This window comes from Hypanus sabinus, chromosome 2 (assembly GCF_030144855.1).
Source record: "Hypanus sabinus isolate sHypSab1 chromosome 2, sHypSab1.hap1, whole genome shotgun sequence".
NCBI classification, from domain to species: domain Eukaryota; kingdom Metazoa; phylum Chordata; class Chondrichthyes; order Myliobatiformes; family Dasyatidae; genus Hypanus; species Hypanus sabinus.
The window spans coordinates 134,207,998-134,225,160 of NC_082707.1; the positions used below are offsets into that span (position 1 = coordinate 134,207,998).

General features: G+C 39.7%; 1 protein-coding gene across 3 annotated transcripts in view; it reads left to right on the top strand.

The window, feature by feature from the left end:
* The window catches only part of zfyve26 (zinc finger, FYVE domain containing 26), a 114,862-nt gene that overhangs the window by 52,733 nt on the left and 44,966 nt on the right, over positions 1–17,163 (top strand). For all 3 annotated transcript variants that reach the window (XM_059955460.1, XM_059955459.1, XM_059955461.1), the window contains 9 exons: positions 1,952–2,106; positions 5,457–5,649; positions 5,896–6,159; positions 6,635–6,754; positions 8,205–8,369; positions 11,499–11,723; positions 11,967–12,072; positions 13,587–14,326; positions 15,478–15,677. In XM_059955460.1, the coding sequence (XP_059811443.1) occupies positions 1,952–2,106; positions 5,457–5,649; positions 5,896–6,159; positions 6,635–6,754; positions 8,205–8,369; positions 11,499–11,723; positions 11,967–12,072; positions 13,587–14,326; positions 15,478–15,677 (2,168 nt within the window). The remainder of the gene's footprint in view (positions 1–1,951; positions 2,107–5,456; positions 5,650–5,895; positions 6,160–6,634; positions 6,755–8,204; positions 8,370–11,498; positions 11,724–11,966; positions 12,073–13,586; positions 14,327–15,477; positions 15,678–17,163) is intronic.

Consider the following 17,163-nt stretch of genomic DNA (forward strand, 5'->3'; position numbering starts at 1 on the left):
CTCAAAGCATTTGCTTATTATTGAGGTGATTGCAAGGGGACACCAGTCAAGTGCAAGGACAATGATGGATGTTTTGAAGCAGGAGGACACTCTACACTGGGAGAGGGAGAGATTTAAAATGTCTGTAAACACACCTGCCAGTTGTGCTGTGCACAGCCTAAGTACTCACCTTGGGATGCCATCCGGTCCCGCAGCCTTGTGACTGTCCATACGTTGGAAGCATCTGCATACCTCAGCCTCAGAGATGACCAGGTTGCAGCGTGGCTTCCCTTGAAGGCTCAGAGTTAGCGGCATTGAACCTAGCATAAAAGCGATTGAGCTCATCTGGGAGAGAGGCAGTGATGTTGGCGGCACCACCACGTTTGGATTTGCAGCCCTCACCGCAAGTCAAGTGTGCTATTGTCGGTCTTGACTCCACCTTCTCCCTGTATTGTTTCGCAGCCTTTTTTGTGTCCCCCAATGCATTTGGAGCATTATTTGTGTTCTCCTTTGTAAAGATATAGTATAAGTTTAATTGTTCTGCCATTTATTTAAACTCAACTCTAATTTTCCCATTTTTTTGTAGTTATGTTTGTCTTCATTTATCTTTTTCTCATGTATTCATAGCAGCAGTTCATTGCCAGTTTTTAATTTCCCAGCACAATTCCTATCATATTCCAACCTTCCCCTCTTGATCAATCCTTTCTGCTGAAATATGAACTGCTCTCAATCCTCAGGCCTGCTGCTGCTTTGTCTGGCAATTTTATATTTATCATCTTTGTATCTAAAGATATTCCTGATTTTGTTCATAGGTATTTACTGCTTTCCAAGTTATTTTTGTTGTAAAATTTTATACTGTTATAGTCATTCTTCCCCAAGGTATAATGCGCAAGACTGTGCACTGAGAAAGCAGTAATTAATAGTATCCAGTCCTTGATAATCTCTTCTCTAGTTGGTTTGCAAAAAAAATGTCACATACATATTGCAGGAACAACTCATCCACTGTATTATTGCTAATTTGATTTGGGAAATGTGTATGTTGACAAAAATCACCCATGGTTACCTCTAGAGGCACGTGTCTGTAATTTTCTATTTAGTTCTGACCCCTGCATCACCACTTCTGTTTTGGAGCTGATTCTAAACCCTCACCAAAGTTTTCTGTTCCTTGGTTTGTGTTGGCTCCAGCCAAACATTGTGATATTCCAAGCCAGTTTCTTCCTTGCCATTGAATTATTCTATTTTGGATATAAACATCTATCTACATTGTCAACAATTTTTTTGTGTTTGTTTTACAATCCTTTTTGAGGTATACCATTTAAGGAGATGATACACCACTATCACTATCTTTTCAAGGGCAGTTAGGATGAGCAATAAATATTGGCCTTGCCAATGACATTCACATTTGGAAAATAATAACATAAAATGGCAGCAAATTGTTCACAGTGCGTGTGCGTGGGCATGCGTGTGTGCGTGCGCGCGCGCCCTTAACTCCTGGTGGAGTCATCGGGGCACCGTCATGACAAGCTTTTTGCACCGATCTTTTTGGTGATTGCTCATCATCTGAAACCTGGCGGAGCCTGTCCCTCTACAGGTTTTTGGAGCCACCTGGATTCGAACTCGGGAGCCTTCGCTCCAAAGTCCAGTACTGATGCCACTACACCACCATCCAGCACACTGCCTGCAGCAAAAAAATAAATTTGAGGATACTCCTTACTTTGTTTTGCTGTTGAATATGGTAGTGAAATGTTGTTATCACATTTCCTCAGAGAGCCATTTAACAATAATTGTATCAAGAATAGTACTGATACCAAATCTGAGTAAGTATGCTATGAAATACAGCTTCCTTCCATCAAAACAGAACTGTAGTTTTGTTTTCTGGGTTGTCTTTTTGTATGTATTCTTAATGCTGGTTTCTCTTTGCATGTCTTAATGTCATATTTCAGTTAATACTTATTAATATTAAATTCTGCAGATGGAAGTGTTGTAAATTTGACAGCAACGAATGAACAGGGACTTACAGCTCAAGTTCCTAGACGTCGTAATCTTCTGCTACCCACGATGCTGGCTCCACCAGAGTCCCTTCTCATTTCTTGTATCCTGAGAGGAAACTTTGCTCAAGCACATCAGGTAAATTAGAATTCAGTTTTCAGAATTAAAAAAAATAACTGTTCCTCATGTGTGACTGTTTGTTTGCAAAAAGAATACAAAGATGATTGTTAAAAATAGTTCTTTACTTAAGTCCTATTTAATCTTTTGAAATAAAATGTTACATCAATGGTACTCGAGGTAACCAAGTTAATGCCTATTCATAATCATTGATGTGATTCTCCTCTCTCTTTCTCTGTCCTCTATTCAATGTGCCCATCCTCAAGCTGTACTTATCTTGTCAATTATGGAACTGCATTCCTGAGAAATTAAAAATGTGGTTTTTAATCTAACATCATCATATTTTAAATAAAACTGGATAGTGACCATCAGCAGATCAGGCAGAGGTGACCTAGCTTTACCACCTGACAAAGCTGAAGGAGCATCGCTGGGTGGAGGAACAGGGTCAGTGTTCTGTGTCGATTTCCCTTCATCAGAACTGAACTTCCCATTTCCCATCGAGTAGCTGAGTCGCATGGACCAAGAGGTTAACAGTTACTTTATTGATTGGTACTCAGTTAATCTCATTTTGAATTAATGAGAGGATGAAGTGATTGGATCACCATGCTACAGGTGGGAGGTGAGAAAATGAAATACAATGTTGAAAAGGTGCATGATCTTGGGATATTGCCATTTAATAAGTTAATGACTGATCTGATTGTAATTTCAATGTCACATTCCCTTCCACCTGTGTAACCTTTTGTCAATCACTTTCCCATCACTTATCAAATATCATCCTACCTCTGCCTCAAATATATTTGAACACATAAGCTTCGGAGAGAGAGAGAAAGATGATTTTTTTTTCATCTGTCTTAAATGTTGTTGTTCCTCTCTGTGCATTTGGTGCATCAAGTGGCAACCTTGATGTTTCTTTAGCATTTGTTTTTTTGAATGGAAAGTGTGCAAGGAGCCGGCAGGATTTGAACCCGGGTCCACTCGTGTCGAAGTCCAGTGCAGGTGCCACTACACCACCGGCTGGCTATTGTCTTGAATGGGTGTCCCTTTAGTTTTTTAAAATGTGACTCCAGTTCTGGATCCTCCCAAAAGAGGAAACATCCTCTCAATAAGCCCACTGTCAAGATTCCCAAGAGCTTGTGTTCAGTCATGCTTCTTGCTCTGCTGAACATAGCCTGGCCTATCCAGAGAGTGGTGAGTGAGTGGAACGGGCTGCCGGCGACAGTGGTGGAGGTGGATGCGATAGGGTCTTTTAAGAGCCTGCTGGATAGGTACATGGAGCTTAAAAAATAGAGGGCTATAGGTAACCCTGTAATTATTGAAGTAAGGACATGTTTGGCACAGGTAGAAGGGCCTGTATTGTGTTGTAAGCTTTCTATGTTCCGTCCAAGCTTTCCTATAAAGGGCAATTAGCCCATTCCAGGTATTCTCTGACACACTTTCCTCAGAGACCAGTACTGCACACGGGGTCTTTCCAATAACCTATTTAACTGAAGTATAACCTTGCTACTTCATTGTTTAATTCTGCTAGCAATAAGTCATACTATTGTGTTAGCTTTTTGTCTTTTATATGCATTTGCCCTTGGTGAATTGTACACTAAGATACAGAGGTTCCTTTGCATTGAAAACTGTGCCGCTGCTTGCCATTTAACTCCTGCACTTTTCTTCACGTTGCACTCCATTGACTAGATCTTTGCCTATGTACCTGGCCTGTCCATGTCCCTCTGTGCCCTTTTCAAAATTTACTTTCCTCTCTTCCTTTATGTCATCGGCCAGCCTTCTTTTGTGCCTTCATCCAAATCATGAATATGATCTTGTGAGCTCAGCAGCAATACCTGTAGCACATCATTCTTTCCTTCTTGTCAACCTGTAAAATAACCCATGTGACAGCTTGTTGGGAACTACTGCCAGGGCTTGTACACAAATAATGCTGATGGCATTACTCATTCATGCCTTCCTGACTACAAGCCATGAATTAATTTAAAAAAACTCATATGGGCTGAATAAAGAATTGTTTATAATTCAGGAAACAAAACAATGCGAATAAGGTGGTGAAGGATTGTTTAACTGTGTGGGGTGATATTCAGAAGAACAAGATCAATGTAAAAGTAGTAGCTATTATCTATCACTTCAATTTGGCAACTGAAATTTAAATTATTAATATTGTGATAACTCTGGTACCTTCCTGGTTTGATTGTTTTGAAGTCAAAAGCGTTCCAATTGAGCACTCTTCGTGTATTTTTTTTTGTCCAGAGTAAAAGACCATTTTTAGAGGTGATTTAGACTTTACATGAACCAACCTGGGCAAAAGGAAGAATAGGCCTCTCCACCTTCTGATCTGTGGACAAAGAAATATTTATCTTTCATAGGCAATGGCTTTGAAATCCAATGAGTACCATAATGGAGGAAAAACTGCCTTGGTTATTTGTTACTTGGTTTAACCCATGTGCAACTAGATCTCATGCATGTGCTGGAAACTCTTAACTGTCCTTGAGCAGACCCAGAAAACTGCACTAATAAATCATATCATTATGCTTGGCTTTTTCTTTTCTCTATCTTCCCTCCCTTCCTCTTTAATAGACTCCTTTATTCTTACCTGTCCATCTTCTCTCACTGTAACCTCTGTGATTCTGTTCCTAGTGCTATATTGTTCAAAAAGATTTGTATTTTTAAAGAGAACTGAGTTTTTAAAATCAGTTTTACATCATAATTGAAGGCATAATGTAATGAGTTGCATATTTAAATTACAGTTTATTCTTTCTGTTGTATGTACAGTCACGCTGAGCTTTCAGCACTGATTAGGAATGCTGTTTTTGCTGAGCCAGGCCTTCTGAAGTACCTTTTGCCCAATGCTTGGGCCTGGAAGGCTGAGTTTTCTTGTTGAAGCCTTCAGCAGTACTGGGGTCTCACGTAAAAATAACAAGAACAAATGGGTTGGAGTGGGGAGGTGGGATGCAGTGGTAAAACAACTGAGAAACCTTTTACTGGTCGCAAAGCTATACTGTTTTAACCAATGTTATTTCAAATGTAGATTTTTTTTAAGGAATTCAATTTCCATTCATCTAAAATCGCTATTGAAATGACCGGGCTCATGAATCGAATGCTATGTCTAATTTGGCTTAGAATTTGTAAACAGTTTTGAAATCTCGACAAGTTTATGGTCCAGCATTGCAGTACATGTAGAATCTATTAGTAATTGTGCTGACTGTCGAAAAGTTTGGCTCTTCTGTGTTTGGATGTCCATGCACCAAAGTCCCATTCTTGCTGTCAATAATGAAATGCTGGTATTTACCAGCAAGGTTCGGCCAAATATCACACGAGGCAACTCGCCATTTGCTGGATTATCTCGTGATGAAGCTACTTTGTTTTCTTCTCAGGTAGTTTTGATGTTTGAAATGCAGTCGTCCTACTGCTACGGTGAGCTGATCTTTATGGAACGATACCAGGAGGTGACCAAGGAACTTGCTGAGGTAGAACAGAAAATGGAGAACCAAGGCATGGACAATGCTAATCGCAAACTAAGTGTTGGGAGGTTCACACTGCAAGCAATTGGTGATGCTGCAGCCGCAGGTAACTATCAGGTTCCTTCATAGTTCAGAGAATGACTGTGGACACCTGAATGTTGAAAGCATCTGAACAAAGAAGGTAAAAATTTATTGTTTGGGAATAATATTAATTGCTTTTGTTTTCAAAGCACAATCTTTAAAATGTCACTTCTCTTGTTGGAAAAGATATGTTACCATATGTCACCATATGTTGTTAGTATATAGGTAATATGGTTGATGATCTTCACTGTAATATCTTTTTCTTTTCTAGGTATGGTGTTTTATTCTATTTCTGATGTTATTGAGAAGCTGACTAATACATCTGAAGTCGCCAACTCAGCATTGCTGGAGAGCTTCTGGAAAAGTAAGGTCCAAATTGAACCAACCAATCCGCTCCATGATATCCTGGAAGACCTCAGTGCCCCTGCAATGGCCATCTTTGATCTTGCTTGTACCCACTGCCAATTGTGGAAAACCTGTAAGCAACTGCTGGAGACAGCAGAAAGGAGACTGATGGCCGTCTTTGAGGCAAAAGGCAAGATAAATTTTTTTTTCTCCTTTTACTGAAGCAACAGAATGTGAACAAAGATGCTTGATGTTTAAACCAGACTTAATTTTGCTTTGAGTTTGTGATTAAGCTTGGTGCCAATGTAAGTCTGCTATTGATTGGGAACTTAATTTGCTTAATTTGATTGCTTTTCTCAGTGTGCGTCAAACGTTGCATATTACTATTGAACCTTCCATGCATTAGTTTAGAGTAAGTTCAAAGTGCCAGAGCTCAAAATAGACCAAGCATCACCCCAGAGGGAACCTGCAATTTAATTGATGGTGTTTGTACTTTGGAGCACACTAATTCGAACAAGCTCACAAATGGAAAGTAAACTTAGTTTGGCCTCACTCACCATAGTTTGCTATTCATTTTTTAAAATCGTGTTTTCATAGATTATTGTTTCAATTTTCAGTCATCAAGCTTCCAAACTAATCTACATAATACATTGTGTGTCCCGTAGGTAGAAAACCTGACTCTTCTGGCTGTCGACCCGATGGAATCCAAGGTTTTCCTTCTGTCCTCCAACAAATGAGCAAAATTTTGAACTTTTCTCATAGTTCACATGGATCAACAAAACTTAGTAATTTGTTTTATTTATTCTTTTATGTGCATTGGGATAGGCCATGGTTTTCTTCCTTTTTGTCATTGTTTCCAATATTAACTATTTCCAGGTATTATTCAGATTGCTTTGGTTAAATTTTACCATATAATTCAGTTGTTTTTCTCCATTTATAAGACCACCTTTTGAGTATAAAATTCACTAAATGAACTATAAAATTCACAAATTAACCCAGTAATCTTATATATTTTTGCCAGCTTTATCCATGAGCAGTAGATTAGCTGTTGTTAACATATTATCTAAAGAACACAGCTCTTGGTTTAATTCCATCTGCCTTATCAGTAAAACAACACACACAAAATGCTGGTGGAACACAGCAGGCCAGGCAGCATCTATAAGGAGAAGTTAGAAGTTCTCTAACTTCCGTTAATGCCCCTCCTCCCCTTCTTACCCCATCCCTGACATATTTAGTTTTTTGCCTGTTCTCCATCTCTCTCTGGTGCTTCCCCCCCCACCTCTTTCTTTCTCCCGAGGCCTCCCGTCCCATGATCCTTTCCCTTCTCCGGCTCTGTATCACTTTCGCCAATCACCTTTCCAGCTCTTAGCTTCATCCCAACCCCTCCGATCTTCTCCTATCATTTCGCATTTCCCCCTCCCCCTCCTACTTTCAAATCTCTTACTACCTTTCCTTTCAGTTAGTCCTGACGAAGGGTCTCGGCCCGAAACGTCGACAGTGCTTCTCCTTATAGATGCAGCCTGGCCTGCTGTGTTCCACCAGCATTTTGTGTGTGTTGTTTGAATTTCCAGCATCTACAGATTTCCTCGTGTTTGCCATAGCAGTAAAGTGTTTTCTGGAGGTTTATAATCTGATAGCAACAGTTTTTTGGAAAACATGAAAAGCACATAGAGATGGACAAATAAATTAGTAGGTGCTTAACCTACTTGTAAAAATAGGAGGGAAACGTTTTTAGTTGGAGAAAATTGGACAGGCACAGTAGCTTTCAATATTATTTCTAACATAAAATGATTTCACCTTCTGCAACTAACAATTTGCTGGAGGAATTCAGCAGGTTGAGCAGCATTCATTCTGTGGTTTGCTCAGAACCTTTCCATCTGACACGAAAGGAGGCTACTTTAGTCAATCAAGTCAGAGCAATCCCATTTCTCTGCTAATTTTTCCTGCATTTTCCTGGATTTTATCTTTAGGGACAAACTTACACTGGCCAACTAACCTACAAAAAGCATATCTTTAGGATGTGGGAGGAACACTAGACACCCTGGGGAAACCCACCCCGTCACTAGGGGAGCACGAAACTCCAGACAACATCAGAGGCCAGGATTGAACACTCATCACTGAATCCATGAGCAAGCAGCTCCATTAAATATATTGGGAATGAACCAGTGGTGGGCGGAAGTTGTACGTGAAGAATGTTTTAAAGTAGTTCATTATTCTCTTTTTCTTTTTTGCCAGAGTCTTCTGAGGACAGAGTTACCAGGCATCTCAGTTGCAGCTTGACAGAGCTTCTATTAGCTTGTTACCCTGAACTTTCTGAGGGCTGTGTCACCACACAACTCAACCTATCAGAGTGCTTGGAGCAGGTCACACAGAAACTTCAAACAGCAATAAATTCCACTGGTTAGTAGAAATAGATTCTGTTGTGTGGTTTCTGAAATTCAGAATCGTCTGGCAGTATTCTTGGTGCGTGTACCGTCGAGAATCATGGAACTGATCATATTGTTTAACCTGCCACAGATCAATTCTTAATAGCATTTCACTGGAAGCTGAATATGTTTTTGGTTAACGTTATATTGTCTTTTTTTTTGATAAATTTGTATACATTCCTTGCAACCAAATGGTAACTATCAATGCTTCTATCCAGTTTTAATTGAATCAGAGTATACTGCGTAATCTTACTGGTAAGGGTAATATTCTCAATCTGATAAGATCACTGGATTTGTGAACACCAGTCAGGTTCACTATTTCCATCAATAACTCCTCAGATTCATCTTAAGCATGAGGAACCTGACCACTAATGAATGTTTGGCTGTCAGTGTTTTTGATCTGAATCACAATTAGGCAACATAATATCAGTTAAACCCTATTATAACAGAATTGGTTTGGCACACTTTAATTTCTCCGAAATTTGCAGGAAATGAGCAAAAGAGGATGATGGTCAACACAGATTATATTTTCCCTCATTAGGTTGTTATGCATTTACAAATTGCTGCTGCTGATTTCGATGCTTTTCTTTGCTTAGTATTATATTGTTAATATCTTTGCAGAATTATGCTCAACTTGGAATGGGCTTCATTTCTTTACTGTTTTAAAACCATTTTTGACACTGAATTGCTTGTTCAGCTAGTAGGGGAAAATCTAAAACATATGTATAAAGATAGATAAATCCCCAGAACCTGACCCGGTATGTCCCAGGATGATATAGGAAGTAAGGGAAGGGGTTGTCGAGGCTCTGACAGAGCGTTTTGAAACTTTGTTAGCTACGGGTCAGTTAACAAAAGACTAGAGATGTTCAGAAGGCTAATGTGCCTTTTCTTTTCTCAATCTTTTTATTGATTTTAAAAAAAGTGTGTATACAAACAAGAGGAGAATATCTCTGGTATATATGTCCAGAGATATTCCCTTTACTTAAGAAGGGAAGCATAGATAAACCAGGGAACTACATGCTGTGTTTTAGAAGGGGTTCTGACAGACAGGATTTACTTGCATTTGGAAAGGCAAAGACTGATTAGTCCTGACGAAGGGTCTCGGCCTGAAACGTCGACAACACTTCTCCCTATAGATGCTGCCTGGTCTGCTGTGTTCCACCAGCATTTTGTGTGTGTTGTTGTTTGAATTTCCAGCATCTGCAGATTTCCTTGTGTTAGGGCTAGTTGGCATGGCTCTGTGTGGGAAATTATGTCTCACAAATTGAGTTTTTTGAAGAGGTTATCAAAGGGATTGATGAAGGCAGGGTAGTAAATATTGTCTACTTGGGCCTTAAGGCCTTGCTTGATAGGCTAATCTGGAAGGTTGGAACACATGGGATTCAGGGTGAACTGGCCATATTGTACGAGGCAGAGGGTTATTTTTAAGCTTGGAGTTTTGTCATCAGAGGTATGCTGCAGGGTTCGGTGTAATATATCATGATTTGGATGAGAATGTAGTGACTTGATAAGTAAGCTTGCAGACGACATCAGTATTGGTGATAAAGTGGATAGTGAAGAAAGTTGTCCAAGGTTATAACTGGATATTGGTCAGCTGGGAAAATGGGCAAAGGAATGGCAGATGAAAGTTGCAAAGTGATATATTTTGGGAAGTTAAAGCAGGGCAGGACATACTCGGTGAATGTCAAGGCCTTGTAGTGTAGTTGTACACTCAGAATGCTGAGAGGAGACGTGTTAGAGGACTGTAAGATTATGGGAGGTCTAGATAGGTGGCGTCAATTTCCATAGTACAGGTGTCTAGAACGAGAGGGCCCAGTTTAAGTTGAGAAGGAAAGGGGTTCAAAGGGGATTTGAGAGATAAATTTTCTCAAAGAGAATTGGTACCTGGCATAAGCACAAGGGATTTAGCAGATGCTAGAAATACAGGGTAACATATACAAAATGCTGGAGGAACTCAGCAGGTCAGGCAGCATCTATGGAAAGGAATAAAGAGATGTCACTTCAGGCTGAGACCCTTCATCAGGACTGGAAAGAAAGGGGAATGAGCTACCAAATGAGGTAGTGGAGACAGGAACAATAAAGAGGCCTCAGGGCTGATAGTTAATTAAGAAAGGCATACAGAGTATGGAATTAATGCAGACAGATTAACTTTGTATAGATGGATTTTTAGCATAAATGAAGTGGGCTAAACAGCTTGCTTCTATGCTGTACAAATGTAGAGCTCTGACTTTCCTCCCTTTTATCCTGCATGGAAATACAACATCTTTCAGCTTCTATTATCCCTCATCTCAAGTATGGTGCTGCTTGAGCCTCCTTGCGAAGCACATATACTTTGCAAAATCAAGAAGCTGAGAAAAATAGTGCAACTCCTTTTTTAAAATTAATATAGTTTTCAGGAGACCTGTTTATGAATGTATTAATTGTAGCTACTTGCTCTTCATTAACTGCCAAGTCTAGTCCTAAATACAAGAGATTCTTCAGATGCTGGTATAAAGTGCAGGAGGAACTCAGCAGTTCAGGCAGAATCTACGGAGGAGATTAGATGATGGTCAACATTTCGGGCCAAAACCCTTCATCGGGACTGGAAAGGAAGGAGTAAGGGACAGGAATAGGAAGGTGGGGGAGGGGAAGGAGCACAAGCTGGCAGGTGAAAGGTGAAACCAATTGACTCCCAGCTTCTTACTTCACCTCCCCCTCCCCCCCCCCCCGACCCTTCTGTACATATCCACCTTTCTCCTCACCTGGTTTCACCTATCTACCAGCTTGTACTCCCACGTCTCCTCCTGCCTTCTTATTCAGGCCTTGTCCTCCTTCCTTTCCAATCCACATGAAGGGTCTGGGGCTGAAATGTTGACTGTTTATGCTGAGTGTTGCTCAAGGTCAGGTTCTAGCCTACAGTCAAAACACATTCCCAGTTCTGTTTTCTGCCCATTTCTTTTGCATAATTTATTATGTTTGCATTTTTTTGGGGAAAAAGTGTTTCCTTGTAGGAATAGGATACTATTTATAAGGGTTTTGAAAAGTTCTGCCAATGGTGCTGAATCACACATGCTGTGCTTATTTCTTTTATGAATGAAACAAAAATAATTTTCCTGTTTTTTAGAGGCAAAAATGAACATACTCAGCTGTCTAGAGCAAACAAGTTCTCGATCTCAGGATTCAGAAGTGGATACAATTCAGTGCAATGTGAGGGAGTTACTGAAGAATCTGGATGGCCAGATACAAGCTGTGCTGGATAGTCAAACTAGACCAGACTATGTGAAAACCCTTTTTGACTATATCAACACCCTTGCAGCAGTGTATGTTCGAAGTATGAACCGAGATTCTGGTAAGACTTATGAACATATTAATCATATCTTTAAGTATTTAAAATTACTCTGATTTAGTTCTGATTTTTTTTAAGTGAGGCCATTTAAAAAAAAGTCAAAGCTTAAAATTGACAAATGGGTGCAAAAGCTGCGAAGGAGAGAAAGGGAGGGGGTGGAGCTACAGTGCGCAAAAATTTGTGTTGACTCTGGACAACTTGAGCTACTTGTACCAAAATGAAATTGTTATTTTATTTTAATTTCAGATCAGTTTGAAGATATAAAAGTAGGAAATCCTTTCATCATTCTGCAGCAGACTCCATCACAACTCTTTGCACAGTTGATTTTTGAGAAGTCAACTTCACCTGACCGGTATGAAAAATTCAAATGATTTTTCTCATTTCTATAATAATAGCATGTTTATTATTGCTTCGCTTGACCTATGTTCATTTGTAACACAGCATACAAGTAGATTTTTTTCACCAAATAGTCTGCAATTAATTAACATCAGAAATTCTACAGATGCTGGAAATCCAAAGCATCACACAGAAGAATGCTGGAGGAACTCAGCAGGTCGGGCAGCAGCTATAGAAATGAATAAACAGCCAATGTTTTGGGCCAAGACCCTTCTTTAGTACTGGAAAGCAAGGGGAAAAGACAATGGAATTAAAAGGTGAAGGAAGGGGGAAAGGAGAATAGCAAGGAGGTGATAGATGAAGCCAGGTAGATAAGAAAGGTAAAGGGTTGGAGTGGAAGGAATCTGATAGGAGAGTGGATCATAGGAGAAAGGGAGGAAGAGATAATAGTCAGTTGAGAAGAGATAACAGGCCAGAGTAGGGAATAGAAGAAGATGGGAGGGAATTTTTTTTTGCTGCAAAGAGAAATCAGTATTTGGAGGCTACCCAGACGGTATATAAGGGGTGGGCTCCTGGTGATTCAAGAGGAGGCCATGGACTGACATATTGTGTCAGGATTGGGAATTAAAGTGTTCGGCCACGAGGAAGTTCTGCTTTTGGCAGATGCAACGCAGATGCTTGATGCAGTGATGGGTTTCACCAATGCAGAGAACGATGCATTGGGATTAATTACTTGTGTTTATGATGGGTACTTTTTTTTCTTCAAAACTCCATAATGTGAATGTTATAAACATTGTCTTGGTTTTAAGTGGCGTTAGTTTAACTTTTAGGAAAGATTGTGGAAGTGTTGGAGCAATGTCGCAGCCCTTTTTCTTGCACCAGTTTTCTCTTTGTGTGTAATTGACTTTGTTGTGAACCCAGTACTTAGGATTGCGTCATGAAACGAACATGTTGGAGACAAATTTGTGTAAGCTAGTGAATTTGAGGAGTATGTTCCACAGTTCCTCCCAGTTAATGGAGTGAAGGGTCTTTGTGAGGTCAATACCCCATATGCAGTGGTTGTTACTGCTCTCTGTGTTTTTCTTGAATTTGTTCATTGAAAGTAAAGTCATTTTGTGCCTCTATTTCACACGCCACTTGTGTGCCTTCGTACCTGTGCCTCCAGGTGCACTTTTTGGTCTACAGTTCCCCATCTCTGCTGCACCTGTTCCTGGCCACTGCCTCTGGCAGCATAGCCGATCCTCTCCAGCTCTGACTTCATCCTTGCACCTGACTGATATACCAGAGCCATCTAGAAAACAGCACATTCTCACAGTTAGTATTTTTCCAGATCATAATCCAAACCTAAGAAATCCTTATGTGCATTATATTTAACACATTATCGAAGTTCCTTGAGATACACATTGAATTACTATTTTGGAAGCACTGTTGGCAAGGTGAGAACCGTTTTGCATATTCAGCCTGTTATATTAGATAGGAATGGGTTAAATGCCCGAGTCTGAATATTGGGTATCTTGATTCCCTCTCTAGGCTGTTCATGCTACTGCACAAGGAAGAACTGAATCTGAACGTACAAGAGATCATTGTAAACTGCTGCTGTGAATGCCTTCCACTGTGGAACACCAGGAAACTTGGCCACTGTACATCTTTTCTCAATGAAGCAATTAAACTGATAGAGGAAAACACAAAAGATTGTCTTCCTGATTTGGGATTCACCCTTCCAAGTTCATTACATCAAGCAGAAGGAATAGTTGAAAGTGAATTATCAGAATCCTCCTTGGGACCATATTCCCTCATTCCTTCTGCTTTGAATTTCCTCAAGTCTCATTCAGAGTTACTAACAGTCCTTGTATGTTTAACTGCTACCCAGGGTCAGAAGGCACTTAAACACAGTCTGTCATGGAAGCAACGTTTGAGTGGTCACACAGAGGTACCCCTTGATGTGGAACAAATCTGCAAGGAATGTGAGGAATTAATGAAAAGATTTCCAGTCCTTGAACATTTTCTTTCTTCAATGGCTGAGCCTTTTCTAGGAACCCAAGAAGAAATTACCAGCCTTGTGGACACTCTGTATGGTAATCCATGTGTTACACTTTTGCTATCGGGCCTTCATTCTGAGATTGCTGTGAGCACAGTAACAGAAGTGTTCAGGCAGTTCCTTTGTGATCGACACTGGCTCAGGGCCTTGAAGATTCTGGAACTATATGGTGATGAGGGTGAAGAGTTTGAGAAACTGAAAGATGTTCTGCTCAGTTGTGCTGTTGTAGAAGGTAAGGCTGCAAAACTCTTGTGGTAGAGCATCATTAAAGTCTTTAAGCATGCAAGTCCAATTAGAATTTAAACAAAGCAGAGTCATCTCCAGGAAGAGCAGTCTAAAATATGTAGATTCATAGGCTTGAAAGGCATTTAGTTGAGTGAAGTTTTCTATTGTATCAGCAGATTGAAGTGTTGAAATAAAAAAAATCCAGAACTTTACGAATGCCTTAGTTATACTATATTTAAAATAAAGGAAAAAAATAAGTGCTCCTTATGGTGTTTATTCCATATTGATGGGTGTAATAGTCTTTCAAGCACTTAAGAAATCTTTTGACAATATTGAATTCTTTGGGTAATGTCAGTTAACAATCTCCCAAAAGCTACATACCTTTGTTAAATATTTAATTATATTATTATAATTTTAGCACATGCCTCCATTTTCTCAATATTTTCCATCATCTCTCCATTCACGTTAATGGAAAGCTATTCATAATCCCACTTGCTTGCTAGTTGAGGTATTATATGCCACTGCCATGGGAAGAGAAATTATAGTTGGTGTAACATAGGTAATATCTGTGACAAAAGTGAATTTATAACAAAATTGCGCAACCATTACATATGTAATCAGAATGGGTACTGGGTTATGTCTGCACTCTAGGTCCAAGATTGTAGGTCTTTTAATCCTCTATCCAATGCTGCAATTTCGTCTGAATCCCATGTGTAACAACAGTGGATGTTCATCACTAATGTATGAAAATTTGTAGATCAGTATGCACCATCCTATCATTTTGCGTGCTCATTGCTGTGCACATAAGTAACAGCTTCTTGTATGTACTTGACACACAACTATTATGCTTGGCCTGCTGGTTGGCATTAGACAGTGTCATTAGCATTGTGTTTCATATAACCAGCCAATGAAAACAGCTTCCTGCATTAGCTGGTCTTCTGTTGCTCATAATCGGGAAATCTAATCAGTTCATTTGAGGTTGCTTTAAGGGCAAACTATAAAGCAATTGTTTATTGACCTATAAGCCCTAATTTTAAGGCCAGCTATTGCTTAACCTAATTCTTTTTGTATTCATGGTCAAGTGGTTCTCTTCTGTATTCTGTCTTAACAATTGCCACAGCGTTCAGTGTTTCTTGGATGTATTTCTGTAACTGGCAGAGAAAGAAGGTTGGGAGTACCTCGTCCGCATAAGAAATGCTACCCTACGAGCTAAACTGGTTCTCCACTGCATAGAGAAGTGGCCACTTGATGCCTGTCTTGAGGTTCTGTTTTATTGTCTGAGTGATCCCAACACAAACAGAAGGGAGTTAAGGTCTGATCTGCTTGCAAAGAAAAAGGAGCTTCAAGTTTATCAGAAGGTATGTGACTTCCAGTTGCTGTTAATTGATAGTTCATAATGTGAAAATATGTGATTACACAAGATGACCAGAATGATGTGAGATCACAGATTTTGTTTCTGCTTCATTGATCAGCTGTTGCAAGTCATGTTCCGCATTAGTTATCAACAGGTTGCTTAATAAAAATTATATACCCCACAATAATGCTTTAAATACGAGCTATGTATCTTTGATACTTTGGGTGTACCATTTAAAATTTTAAACTATTTAGCTACCTCTGTGCATTTTAACTTTTTGAGGTTTTGCTGTGTTCCATATGATTAAACAAAGGTATTTTAATTATGTTGACAGAGCTCTAGTAACATCATTCACATCAGCATTATTTCATTATTATTCAAGTAAATAATGAGTATTACAGGATTTTAAAGAACTCCATGCAGGACAAAATATCAGGAACACTAATTTATGCTGTCAATTATAGTCTATCTTTTTGTTAAATAAAAGTGCGTTTTATGCAGTAAATTCAGGATCTGCACAATGGTTATCCTTGTGTTTGATGGGGCAAAGGTGAGCTAACTTTAAATGAATGAAGAATGGATGTGCAATTTAGAGTTGAGTAATGTCAAGCTTTAGCACTGCGCATTGGAAAGGTAAACCAAGTTTTGTAAGCCCTTTATTAGAATTGGAGAAAAATGAGTTGGTTTGAAGTTATAGAGACGATAAAGGATAGAGGGATCAGTCCAAAAGAATAATAGAGTGAGATAACCACTAGTGCTGTAACGGCCACTATTTATCTCTTTCCTTCCCATTATTCAGGGAACTGAGGAGTCCATAAAACATAGGAGAAGAATTAGGCCATTCAGCCACCGAGTCTGCTCCGCCATTCCATCATGTTTGATCCTGGATCCCACTCAACCCCGTACACCTGCCTTCTCGCCATATGCTTTGCTGCCCTGACCAATCAGGAAACTTATCAACTTCCTCTTTAAACTTTACCCCCAGTCTTGGCCTCCACCACAGTCTATGGAAGAGCATTCCATAGATTCACCACCCTCTGGCTAAAAAAATATTCTTCCTTACCTCTGCCCTAAAAGGTCGCTCCTCAATTTTGAGACTGTGCCTCTGGTTCTGGATACCCCCACCAAAGGAAACATCCTCTCCAAATCCACCCTATCCAGTCCTGTCAACATTCGGTAGCTTTCAATGAGATGCTCATGCATTCTTCTGAATTCCAGTGAATACAGGCCCAAAGCTGCCAAATGTTCCTCATATGTTAACCCCTTCATTCCTGGAATCTCCTCTGGACTCTCTCCAATGACAATACATCCTTTCTGAGATATTGGGCCAAAACTGCTGACGATATTCTAAGTGCGGCCTGACTAGTGTCTTAATAAAGCCTCAGCAGTATCTCCTTGCTTTTATATTCTATTCCCTTTGAAATAAATGCCAACATGGCATTTGCCTTCTTTACCACAGACTCAATCTGTAAATTATTTGCCTTCTTTAC